General features: G+C 34.2%; 1 protein-coding gene and 1 pseudogene across 2 annotated transcripts; one reads left to right on the top strand and one right to left on the bottom strand.

The window, feature by feature from the left end:
* Window positions 1–236: 236 nt before the first annotated feature.
* LOC143608006 (ATP synthase small subunit 6, mitochondrial-like) lies at window positions 237–498 on the top strand. The gene is made up of 2 exons (XM_077083233.1): window positions 237–382; window positions 452–498. The coding sequence occupies exons 1-2, from the start codon at window positions 262–264 to the stop codon at window positions 496–498; spliced, it is 168 nt and encodes a 55-aa protein (XP_076939348.1). The 5' UTR covers window positions 237–261.
* Window positions 499–2,664: 2,166 nt separating this feature from the next.
* Window positions 2,665–4,592, bottom strand: LOC143608007 (UDP-glucuronic acid decarboxylase 5-like; annotated as a pseudogene). The gene is made up of 10 exons (XR_013149113.1): window positions 4,476–4,592; window positions 4,322–4,408; window positions 4,079–4,238; window positions 3,926–3,990; window positions 3,756–3,844; window positions 3,589–3,664; window positions 3,406–3,499; window positions 3,260–3,326; window positions 3,067–3,171; window positions 2,665–2,979 (listed from the first exon to the last, which is right to left on the bottom strand). The product of XR_013149113.1 is annotated as a UDP-glucuronic acid decarboxylase 5-like (transcript).
* Between the last annotated feature and the right edge of the window lie 7,746 nt (window positions 4,593–12,338).

A 12,338-nucleotide genomic window follows, 5' to 3' on the forward strand; every position in this document is an offset into this window, starting at 1 on the left:
ACTCGCGACACACGGGACAATCTACAGAATCCACAATAATATTTCTTTTTACCAGTAACGTCAAAAGCGAGAACCTATCCAACTCTACCCGCCAAGCTAGAATTCCCACTCTCCATTATACAGAGTTGAACCGGTTTTGACAAAAGCATGAACCCCGGGACTTGACCTGTCCGAACCTAATCTTCTCTAGTATATTTAGGCACCACCAAGGCCTCCGTAAACCCGTAGATTAGTCCGTGGAGACACACAACGCAAGGCGAAATGAGGAAGTTCGATCCATGGCCCGTGTTCTTCAAAAGGGAGTTCAATCGTAACTGGCCGTTCCTGGCGGGGTTCGCCATCACAGGAACCATCATCACCAAATTCTCCCTCGGCCTTACTGGTCAGTTTTCATCCCATCACCTGAATTCGGAGGATTTACTAATCTTAAATAATTAATTAATTGTAACAGAGGAAGACAGGAAAAATTCAGTCTTTGCCCAAAGGCACAAGAGGTAAGATACCATACCCCTAATATTTCTAACCCTAGATTTGACTATTTGATCCTACTTATTTTGATCGATTCATCGGATTGTTATTTATATCTAATTTTCCAAGTATACATATACCAAGTTTTATATATACAAAATTCTCAATTTTGACTAAATAGCGATTAATCGGTGGAGCACCGCGATTAATCAGCGCCTAGGCGGGGTTTTTACAACTACGACTGAGGCGCCGTTGGATGAACATAAAGATTCGGTCCATAGTTGGGTTTGAATTAAATAAAAGTTATTAATTTTAGGGTTCAATGTGACCGGTAATTTTTCAGAACACAATGCAATATTTTATTTTACCTAAATGCAAATGCGTCATAACTGAATTACAATACAGTCGAATTAGCTAGTAGTAAAAAAAGATTATTGTATAGCTGCATAATTTGGATTGTTATCATCAACTTGATCTGTGTTCAGATAATTCATTCTTTCACTTTCGTAGGCACATGATATATTTGTGACATGTCTGATATCTTTTGGTTGTTATGCTTCTTGCAGTTGAACATGCTCTATGCTTAAGCGAAAATGGGTGATTCATAGGCTGCGGTAATGATGCAAGTATTGGTACATTGGTTTATGTTGTTTCCAGTAGTAATAAAGATCTAAGATTGCAGCTTCTTGATGAACTTGCATCATGATTCAGTATGCTTCTTGTTTTTGAATGTTTTCAGACTTGCTTTTTAATTGGCATTTGTTTTGTCAACTGTTATGAAGGCTTCATCGGAAGTCTAGTTGAATAACAAAATCATTAAGTTTCAAGTGCTGCGTGTGTTGCTATGAAAGTATTATTGCCTCTTATGGATGGGTTCCTTTTTGAAAACTATCATTAACCATCTAACTTGATTTCTGCTTTGAATACGCCTCCATGATAGATGGTAAAAAACTGTTTTTAATAACGTTTGCCAGTACTACTTTGTACATCGTAAGACCATTATGATTAAAACGGGTACACGGTTATAGTTTTTTATGGTTAGTACGTCTACTTGGGTTGTTAAGTAACAGTTTCTGTATATTGTTAGTATCTTGTCATAATATTTACACCAGCATGTATATAAACATTTTATGACATATTAGAGGATTGCTACAATAGAATGTAAATAAAGTGTTTTGAGTGCAAGAGAAACATTGTCCAGGGGTGAGGAGTGGGTCCACCTGCCCGGCCTTGGACCGGAATCAAAAGTAGGAAGATGGGGAAACAAAAACCCGAGAATCAGGTCTTAAGCATTTGGATCGGTCTTGGTTGTAATGGTATTTCTTGTTTTCTAATAACTGGTTCCAGGCAGGATAAATCAGCATCATCAGGTTTCAACACTACAGTAGTACAGTATGCCACAAGAATGGGTTAAGCAAAACAAACATTTGGTGGGCATGATTGCATGAAAGTAAACAAAAACAAAGATATTTGAACTTGTCTTGACAGCAGTTCATGGATGTAATAAATCAACACAAATAACCATATATTTACATCTAAGTTCATGAAAGAAACAAAAAATCAAACTACCATTTGATCTCCAAATTGCTGCGACTTATGAACTATTGCTGCTGTCAGAGGGATAAGTAGAGGAGCAATTGTGATGAATGAAACCATACCTGAACACCCATTGTTTCTCTTAAAGCAGCAATGTAGGTGCCAATTTTGAATTAAATGGTTGCATTCTGACTAGGATCGAACCACCAACAGTACATGAGTTGGTTAATACTTAAATAGGTTTACACGGGTCAGCTCCCCTCTTATTGCAACTTTTATGTAATGTGTTTTGACTGGAACATTTAAAATCATTTATATACTCACAATAAAAGAGACTAGGATACACCCGAATAAATATTACTATTTTGTTGACAATGAGTATAAACGTCTCAATATAGGGTGATTAAGAATTCTCAAAACTGCCCAAAAACCTCTAACAGGTCCTATAAAAAAGCTTGAATTAACATATTTACAAGTCGTTTGACATCCTCATTGTGTTTAAAAGTAGAAACAGTACGCCAGATGCCCTTACTAATAAATTATTAGACGCAAGGTCTCTAGCTCCGCATATGTCATACTAGCAACTTGAATAGATGAAATTCTTAACAAATTATTCAATAAAATTTCAAAGATTTCCTCGTTGATAACAAACAGAAAAGCCAATTGGCTAAAGAAACATGTAAACTGACCCCTTCTATGGGACCAAGTAAAGATACAACAAGTATAGAAAACAAAACAAACATCTGGAAAATCCAGATATCATTGTGGGCTTGCTGTTTTACTTATAGCTTATAGCTTCTTTGCAACCCCGAGCCTCAGCCTAAAATCAGCTTCCATGAGCGGAAGCCCATCACGCAGTTTGATCTTCGGCTCCCATCCAAGCAACTTCTTCGCATTTGTGATGTCGGGTTTCCTCTGTCTTGGATCATCTGGTGTGTTTTCCACCATCTTAATCTCTATTTTAGGGTTTATAAGCTGCATTTCAACATATATATCATTAAAATCAAATGGAATTTGTTCAAAATATAGTAATTTTTTTTTCAAATGAACTAAAGAACCAACCTCTTTCACTGTCTCAGCAAGTTCAATCATTGTAAATTCACCGGGATTACCAATGTTGATTGGTCCAGTGTTCTCCCCTTCCATTAGCCTAATAAGCCCATCAACCTATTACCATTACAAAAAGTCAACATTTGACCATGATCAATTAATCAGTTATATCATACATGCATAATCATATTATTTTTCAAGATACCATATCAGAGACGTAACAGAAACTGCGAGTTTGGGTTCCAGGGGCCTGAACAGTCAAAGGTTCATCACTGCAAGAATTTAACCCAAATTATATTAACAGATTATTAAAATGAAAATTATCAACTTTGATCAGGATGGAACACTAACCGAAGTGCTTGAGCTATAAAATTACTCACAACACGCCCGTCATCAATATTCATCCGGGGTCCATACGTGTTGAAAATACGAGCAATTCTTATTTCTGTAAAAAATTGAAAAAAAGAATTAGACACACATTGACTTGGTCAACTATCATTATACATTTGTGAATATGTAATAACAACATGCTACCTATTCCATGTTCTGTGATAATCAAACATCAAAGTCTCTGCCACACGTTTTCCTTCATCATAGCAACTACGGACTCCTGAAATACATTAAAAAGCAAAAATAAATTTCATGGTTTAAATAAGCATGAAATATTGGATATACATAACGGCGTATCGGCATGGACTTACCAATCGGGTTGACATTACCCCAGTAGCTCTCGGGTTGGGGATGCACAAGAGGATCACCATACACCTCTGAGGTTGAGGTAAGCAAAATCCTAAAAGGTATAAATTAATATCTTAAATAAGTCTAATTTGAATCTTAAATATGAACTAATAAAATAAAATAATATTCCAACCTTGCCCCAACTCGCTTTGCAAGACCAAGCATGTTTAGTGTGCCAATCACATTTGTCTTTATTGTCTGTCACACGTTACACATCCCTTAAGGTTCCATTTATAATCATATAACTAAAATAAAATGGATAACCGGAGGCGTTAAATGAAAATACCTTTACAGGATTGTGCTTATAAAAAATTGGTGAAGCAGGGCATGCAAGATGGTAAATTTGATCAACCTCAACTTGCAATGGTTCAGTGACATCTCGGATGGCCAATCCACTTTTTAAGATTGTCTTTTGAGCCAGTGAAATAGTTATCAGCAACGATGACCTGAGATAAGATGTAAAGTCCCTGTGATATAATACCAGAAGATGTACTATTAACGATAATACTTTGTTAAGAAAATGACCGACCTCATTCTTTTCATTTTCCATGAGTTTATCCACTAGGTGAGAGCCGATAAATCCAGCACCGCCAGTAACCAATATCCTCATATTTGACTGCAACAGTATTTGCAGTAAGCATATGCACAAAATAATTATATTAATCCTGCAACACGTATAATACCTGAAAGAATTTGGAGTTACGAAGAGGAGAAGGGGTCGGAGGTGGTTTTGTAGCTTTATGTTCTCCATTTGAAGCAGTAGTATTTGCCATTTTCAAAAGCTGATTTCTGCAATAAAGTTTAAAATAAAACTTGAGCAAATGGTTTATTTCCTGTGAAAACTGAACTAATACAACAAGTTTGACTGCAAATCAACTGAAGATTACATTGATAACAGTAGAAAATAAATAAATGCTGATCATTAAATAGACTCACACAAAATTTGACCTTCAAATTTTTTAAAAAAAAGGCAATCACCTCTGTCCCAAAAATTCCAATTTTTTAATAGCTACTCTAAACCATTGAAATAATGATATTTATCAAAATGTGTCAGTTTTTAATTATCAATTCTAATAATAATATTGGGCTCATATATCGAAACCATAACTGGATTATTCTAAAACTTAAATGGAGTAAATGATAGAGAGCACACAAACAATATAAGATTCAAAGAGTCAAGTAAACTTCAAAACCAATAAGATAAAGTTATACCTGAGTGAGTTTAGTTGTGTCTGTGTGAGAATTCACAGATGCAAACAAGCCATCATATAAAGAAGGAAAAAATATACAATCTCACCAAACGATGGCAGCTGGAATTTAGATTATTATTATTATTAAAAAATATATCACCTAACGAAACGCTTTGAAACCACGTTATGCATAGGAACCTAATGATGGGTTCTCGATAACAAACAGCAAAAACATATAAAAATGAATAATAATAATAATAATAATAATAATAATAAGTAATACTTACGCAAACTGTAGATAAAATGAAACGATGATGAGCAAGTACGATGAAATCTGGAATTGCTGTGGTCACCAGTGAGGGGGCAATCTTTTGAGTTTGAAAATTGCGTAGGATTGAGGTTTGTGTTTGGTCTTTTTATTTATTTATTTATTTTAATTATTTTTTTTGGGTATAAACCCGGAAAAGGACTCTCAAATAGGGTTGTTCAAAAAGCGTGGCTCGCTCGAAACTCGCTCGAAAATAGCTCGGCTTGAAAAAGCTCGATTCTAAATGAGCTCGACTAGACTCGGCTCGATTTTTTAACGAGCCGAGCTCGAGCCGGGGTCAGCTCGGCTCGTGGCTCGATCTTGGCTCGACTCGTTGGCTCGTTTAGATTAAACCCTAAATTTTAATATCTATATATAATAATATCATACCAAGAAATAAATAAATAAAAATTATATATATATATATCATGTCAGTCGATACCTAAAACCTTATAAAAGAATAACGAAAATAAAGCAAATAAATTTATAAATTCTCTAGTATATAAATTTTATATAATATGTATGTTAAAATTATATTTTTGTATTTTATATATCAAAATTTGTAAAATATAAAATAAAAAAAATAGTAAATAAATAATAAAAAAATTAAAAAATTTAAAGAGTCCGGCTCGACGAGCTCGAGCTCGGCTCGAGCTTTATACGAGCCGAGCTCGAGCTCGATTTTTCAGCTCGATATAAAAAACGAGCCGAGCTCGAGCCAGCTCGATTAAGTTCGAGCTCGAGCTCAAGCACACTCTGACTCGACTCGACTCAGCTCGTTTACAGCCCTACTCTCAAAACTGATTTATTTTTCTACATTGAGAACAAGAGAATATGCATTTTGTTTACAATAAAAAACTTAATTTGGTCATACGAAAAATCTGGTCAAATAATATAATCAACAAACAAATTTTGATTTTTTTATTATCATAAATATATATCGGATAAATCGTTAGCTAGGATGAATTAATATAATATATTTATTCTAATAAAGTAAAATAATTGTAGACACGTATCAATTTGTGATTAATCATTACAATTTCCCCTCTCCAAAACTAATATATTATTCACTTTCTTTTTACACTTCATTTATAATATACTAGCTTATATGCCCGTGTGCTACACTGGTTGACAAATGTCTTTTCTTAAACATATTAATAACAATATATAATTAGTGTAAAATATATAAAAATCAATTTCACATATAACCATAAACTTTTATTAAATATATATTGTGTTAAGAGATATAGGTTGTAGTTTCCATTCGCGTGACACGTGGGTTGAAAAAAATATTTTTTAAATATATATTATTTATATGATGTATATAGCTTCTAGTTTTTATTTGCTATTGTGTCAGCACCAGGTTCGCCAAACAGAAATCCACGTCTCCGCTTTACAAATCTTCTTTTGATATCTTCATCTAGAATCTTTGTGATTTAAATTTGGAAATCAAATCAATTACTGAAAATTCTAAATCTAAAAAAAACCCTAATCTTGAATTGGGTGATAATAGACTTTCAAATAAATTATCATTAACCAACTTACTAATAAATATGTTTAACAATTTGACAAACATTTAAAATAAATATTAATCCACTAAACAAAATAAGTATTATTAAATAGATTATTTTAGGTATGTATCAAACAAAGGAAGAAGTAGGTGTCTTGGTAGGAGTGTTTCGTAATTGTTTGATGAAAAAGTTTGAAAACATGTATATATATCAATCGTTGTTTTTAGACCCGGCCCGGACATTGACCCAGACGTCTTACTGGGTCAAAGGTTGGACCGAACCGGGAGGGCGGACCGGTTTTTGACCCGGATGATGTCATAAATAATATAAATATATATAAAGAAATAAATAATAACCAACTTTAATGTTCATTAAAGAATGTTTCTTTTAGGAGTAGATTAGAGGTTTTGTGAACATCAATTTGAAGGTTAAGCGTAAGCATATAAACGTACGTGTACAATCATCTTATCCTCGGGGGAATATATATACATATACATATATATATATATATATATATATATATATATATATATATATATATATATATATATAGGGGAGGGATACTTTGAGAACTTGATGAGTTGTAAGAACTTTAAGAACTCAATTTTGGACCACACATTTAATTATATGAGTTAGAATATGTGGCTGAGATTAAATTTGATTAAAAAATGAATCAGGAGAGAGAATAAAGATTTTTGTTGATTACACAAGTTTAAACTTTAGTTACACATGTGTAAAAAGTCGACTCGGTGTGTAAAAAATTACGGTAATTTTTTGTACATTACTTACACTTACGTATTACACATGTGTAAAAAAAATTCAAAAAAAAAAGTTGTTACGTTGAGTTCTTTCGAGTTCTTAAAACTCAAAGCGGTTCTTCAAAGAAATCAATCCTATATATATATATGTGTGTGTGTGTGTGTATATGGATATGATATTCTTCTTATTTTATCTGTCATTCCCGAGGGAATACACACAAATTCATTTACAATTACTTGCATATTTAGTTAAACCACATATCTAGTTAGTTATTGTGTAACATCCCACTTTTGGTTATAATAATAAAATAAATTTCGTCTATTTCATAGCGGGTTGTTATCAGTTTAGATAAATAGAATACGAGTTGGGCTAGTGTTGGGTTAATGGATATGGGTTATGGACTTGGGTTATGAAAGAAAGAAGGAAAGACCATGGCTTAAGCCCATGATCCATAAATATATAAACCATAATCACCACTTAATTCCTCACATATTCCATACACCACCAAAACACACACTTAAGCCTTCTCTCTAGTTCTCTCTCTATCTAAACCGAAACCAAGAAGGAAACCGAGCACCGACCCGAGGTAATGATAGTATGATGTTGTTTTAGCTTAAACCCGTTAGATATGGTCACAAAACGACGAGCCGACACCGTTAAACCATTTGAGTCACGAGATCCGGATGGAATCGGGTATAAACTGAACCTAAGATGAGCTTAGGGATCGCCCTAGCTCAGATCTGGATCAAACGAGACGAAAAACGGTGAAAAAACAGTGGAAAACGAGCTAGATCTCGTTTTTTCGGTGAAACAACGTTTTTCCTGCGGCGGCGCCGGAAAGGCGGCTGGTACGAGGTTAACATGTCAGAGAATGTTTCTGACATTCTCTGACCTAACCCTAATTCGCTAACTGAGAGTTAACGAACTAGAGGTAATTCGTTAAGTTGATTAGCTGAGGAAAGAATAACGAACTGGCCTTAGTTCTCGTCCAGATTCGTTAAGAAAAAGATAATGAATTAACCCCCAATTCGTTATAGTCATTCGTTAAGGAGATAACGAATTAGAAGGTCCAATTCGTTACCTGGACTGATTCGCTATATGGACTGATTCGTCAGAGGTCCAGTTCGTTAGAGGGATCAATTCGCTACAATGACCAGTTCGTGAAGACAAGCCAATTCGTTATGAACCCGATAACGAACTAGAAGTTTAGTATAATGACAGAACAGTCCCTGGACTAGAAAAGAATGATTTAATTACAAAGAAGCCCTTGAACTTTTAAGCACAAAATTAAATAATGATCTAAAATTCTAATGGAAAATGTGTTAAGACAGTTAATGGAAATAAAATTTTTCCAAGCTGACCTGGCAGCTCGACCCCAGCCACGGGCTCTGCCCCTTGGACTCTGCTAGGGCCTGCCACCCCTAGACCCCGCTGCCAGGGGCGCTGCACCCGGACCCCCGTTCGTTGAGGGTTATAATTGGACTATAAATACGTTATGGATAGTGATAGAAATTAATATGCGTAATTGTTATACAGTTAGTCATGCGCAGCTAAAGAAGGGAATAACCGTAAACGGTGAACGCAACCGCATTGAGGTGAGTTTCTAGCCCCACTTCCTTGTTATGTTTTCGGTGCTGTGTGCATACTCGATGTGATAGTTAATACACTTACCTTAAGTGGTGAGTGTATGCCTTGTATGATTTATGTATGATGATTGCTTGACGGTGCGTGAACGATCTTCGGATATTGCATGTACCGTTAGGTGGTAGTTAAAGATATGATTGATATGTATGATGTAAGATATGATGTATGTATGAATATATATGATGTATGCATAATGTATGTATGATATGTTGATGGTACATGAACGCTCTTCGGAGATTGCACATATTGTCAAGGAAAGTATGTAAGAACATGTATGGTACAGTTGCATGAAACAAAGGGACCAGACCCTAATAATATCTGTGACGGTAGGGACCAGACCCTAACAATATCTGTGACGGTAGGGACCAGACCCTAATAATATCTGTGATGTTGGGGACCAGACCCTTTATAATATATGTGATGTTAGGGACCAGACCCTTATAATATCTGTGAGGTTATAGGGCGGGAGGCTCTTTAAATAGGATGGATAGTTATATATAAAGAGTAAGTATGATTAATGCACACCCCTTCGGGCACGTGTGCAAGTATGAGGACAGATTGTTTGTTGTAAGATTAACTAGAACTCATTCAGCGTAGCTGCCTTTTAGTATGCACGCAGGTGAATAGATTGAGGCAGCTTGCATAAGAGGAAGCACATGGCATGGACTTGAAGAAGCTGGCATCTCAAGGGAATGTTATGTCATTTTAAAGACAATGTTTTATGTTAAATAATTTGGAATGATCGTTAAGACAAGAAATATGGTTATGTAATGAAATTGTTGAATGTTTTTAATATTCTGCGAATGTTTTTATTAACTCCGATATTTAGAACTGTGTTTATGAGTAAATCCAACGTCCAAAGTAGGGCACCGGTAACGGGGCCTTACATATTGATATTTGTTTCAATAATAAATATTCATCCTGTATAGTAATATTAATATACTAGGTTATTGACCCGTGCGCGACACGGGTGGAAATATAGCGAACGTCAATTAAGCACACAGGTGTGTGTGTGTATTTGTGTGTTCTAATATTTTAATCAATTTAATAACAATTTGTGTAGGTGTGTTATCTAACTAAAAGTAATTACTGGTACTACACGAGGGGAAATATAAAAATCGTAAAACATATATATAAATAAAAGTGCATATATGTAGTAATTTTATTTTTACTTTGTATATAACGTGGATGTGTAGTATAATATGATATTAGAAATACCTAATCGTTTGATTTGTATAATTGAAGACTACGAATTTATGAAATATTGGAAATAGCACGGGGCAAAGCATACATGTGCTTGTGTCACTTTCTCTTCTAGTAACAAAGATTGGAAATAATGTTGTATCATGGTTGAAAACTACAAGATTATACTTATAAGCATCAATTTCACGGGGCAAAGCATACGTGTGCTCGTGTCACTTTCTCTTCTAGTAACAAAGATTGGAAATAATGTTGTATCATGGTTGAAAACTACAAGATTATACTTATAAGCATCAATTTTTGCATCTTTCTATTCACTGGCACGATATATTAACAATTCAACTAAGCATGATAACATGAATAGATGTTAAGTTTAAATAACCTTTAAACCGTCCTTACCAAATAAACAACCATGATCACATTAACACACCCTTAACATATCATATTAACCATCATAACATTGCTACAACTTAAACCAACACAAGTAACTTCCAAAAGTAACTATAATACCAAAAGATATACATTAACTTTGAAAAGCAGCCTAACATAACCACGATAAAAAAGCTTTACAAAATACAACATACATCAAAAGCAAGCCTTGACTTTTGTTGATGGTCATTACAAAACAAACTACAATTGGAAAATTAACTTCTTTTGAACTTAAAAAGAACTCGTCTCTAATATACCAAATTATGTTGATTACTAATATATATAAAACATAACAAATCATGAAGTTTCATACTACCATCTACAAAGTTATTAAGAATTTTTTTTTCTATTCAACTTAAATTAGACAAGTTATCAAGATGGGCCAAACAACTCATTTTGAGGAGAACCTATATGACACTTTAATGAGATGACCCATTTTGACCCGAACTCATTTTTCACATCATCCATTTTGACCCGAATTCATTTTTCTCATAATACATTTTGAGTTGAACCAAATTCATAGTTTTTTAAAACCACCCGTTGACCGTTGTGACCTGAACCCATTTTACTTATAACCCATTTCAATTGTATCCAAACCGATAGTTTTTTGAAACAATAGTTTTTTGAAGCGATAGTTTTATAAAAGTAATATAAAGTCAAAACTTAACATAAATAGTAGAAAATTTACTTGTGTTTCATATTGGGTACAAAGATTCTCAAATTCTAGACCCCAACAATCAACCAAACCAGAAGCCTAACTTGGAGTAAGCAGTAAAGGTACCAAATACAAGAAAAATAATTTAAAATTTTACTGTTGTAACTTTTTTGCAATAAAATAGAAGTAAGAAGTTAATACCCACAATATAATGATAACTTTGAAACAAAATATGATCCATGAGTAAGACATCTAAATGTGCACACTAAGAGCGGTTTGAAACCAAACCAAAGCGTCAATTTGTGAGAACTCCTCCATTGAAACCAAATTGATCTGGATTAGGTCTTTCTAGTGTTGGTAATTTTTAGATGGGACAAAATCATACTAATTAACAGAAAGTTCAATCTTGTTACCGGATTGAACGAAAAGGATCGAGTAATTCCGTTTGATAATTGTGTTGCCTTTTAGGTAGAGGTGTTCAAAAAAACCGGTTACGGAACCGGTTTGGCCGGTTCAACCGGAAACCGGTTTTTTAAAAACCGGTTTTTTTAAAAACCGGTTTGACCGGTTTACGTAACCGGTTTACGTATCGGTTATACGTTTTGGAGCCAAAACCGGTTTTATAACCGGTTATAAAAAAAACCGGTTTTTTTAAATAACCGGTTATTAAAAAACCGGTTAACCGGTTTTTAAAATAACCGGTTTATTACCGTTATAAAAAAAACCGGTAAAAAACCGGTTAACCGGTTTTTTAATAACCGGTTAAACCGGTTTTCGAACGTTACCAAACGGCTTTATAGCCGTTTTTTTTTTTTTTTTGACCGTTTTTTAGCCGTTTTTTTTTTGTTTTT

This window comes from Bidens hawaiensis, unplaced genomic scaffold, assembly GCF_021521415.1.
Source record: "Bidens hawaiensis isolate Kalapana, Puna unplaced genomic scaffold, B.hawaiensis_p1.1 tig00093554_1, whole genome shotgun sequence".
In the NCBI taxonomy this organism is placed as follows: Eukaryota; Viridiplantae; Streptophyta; class Magnoliopsida; order Asterales; family Asteraceae; genus Bidens; species Bidens hawaiensis.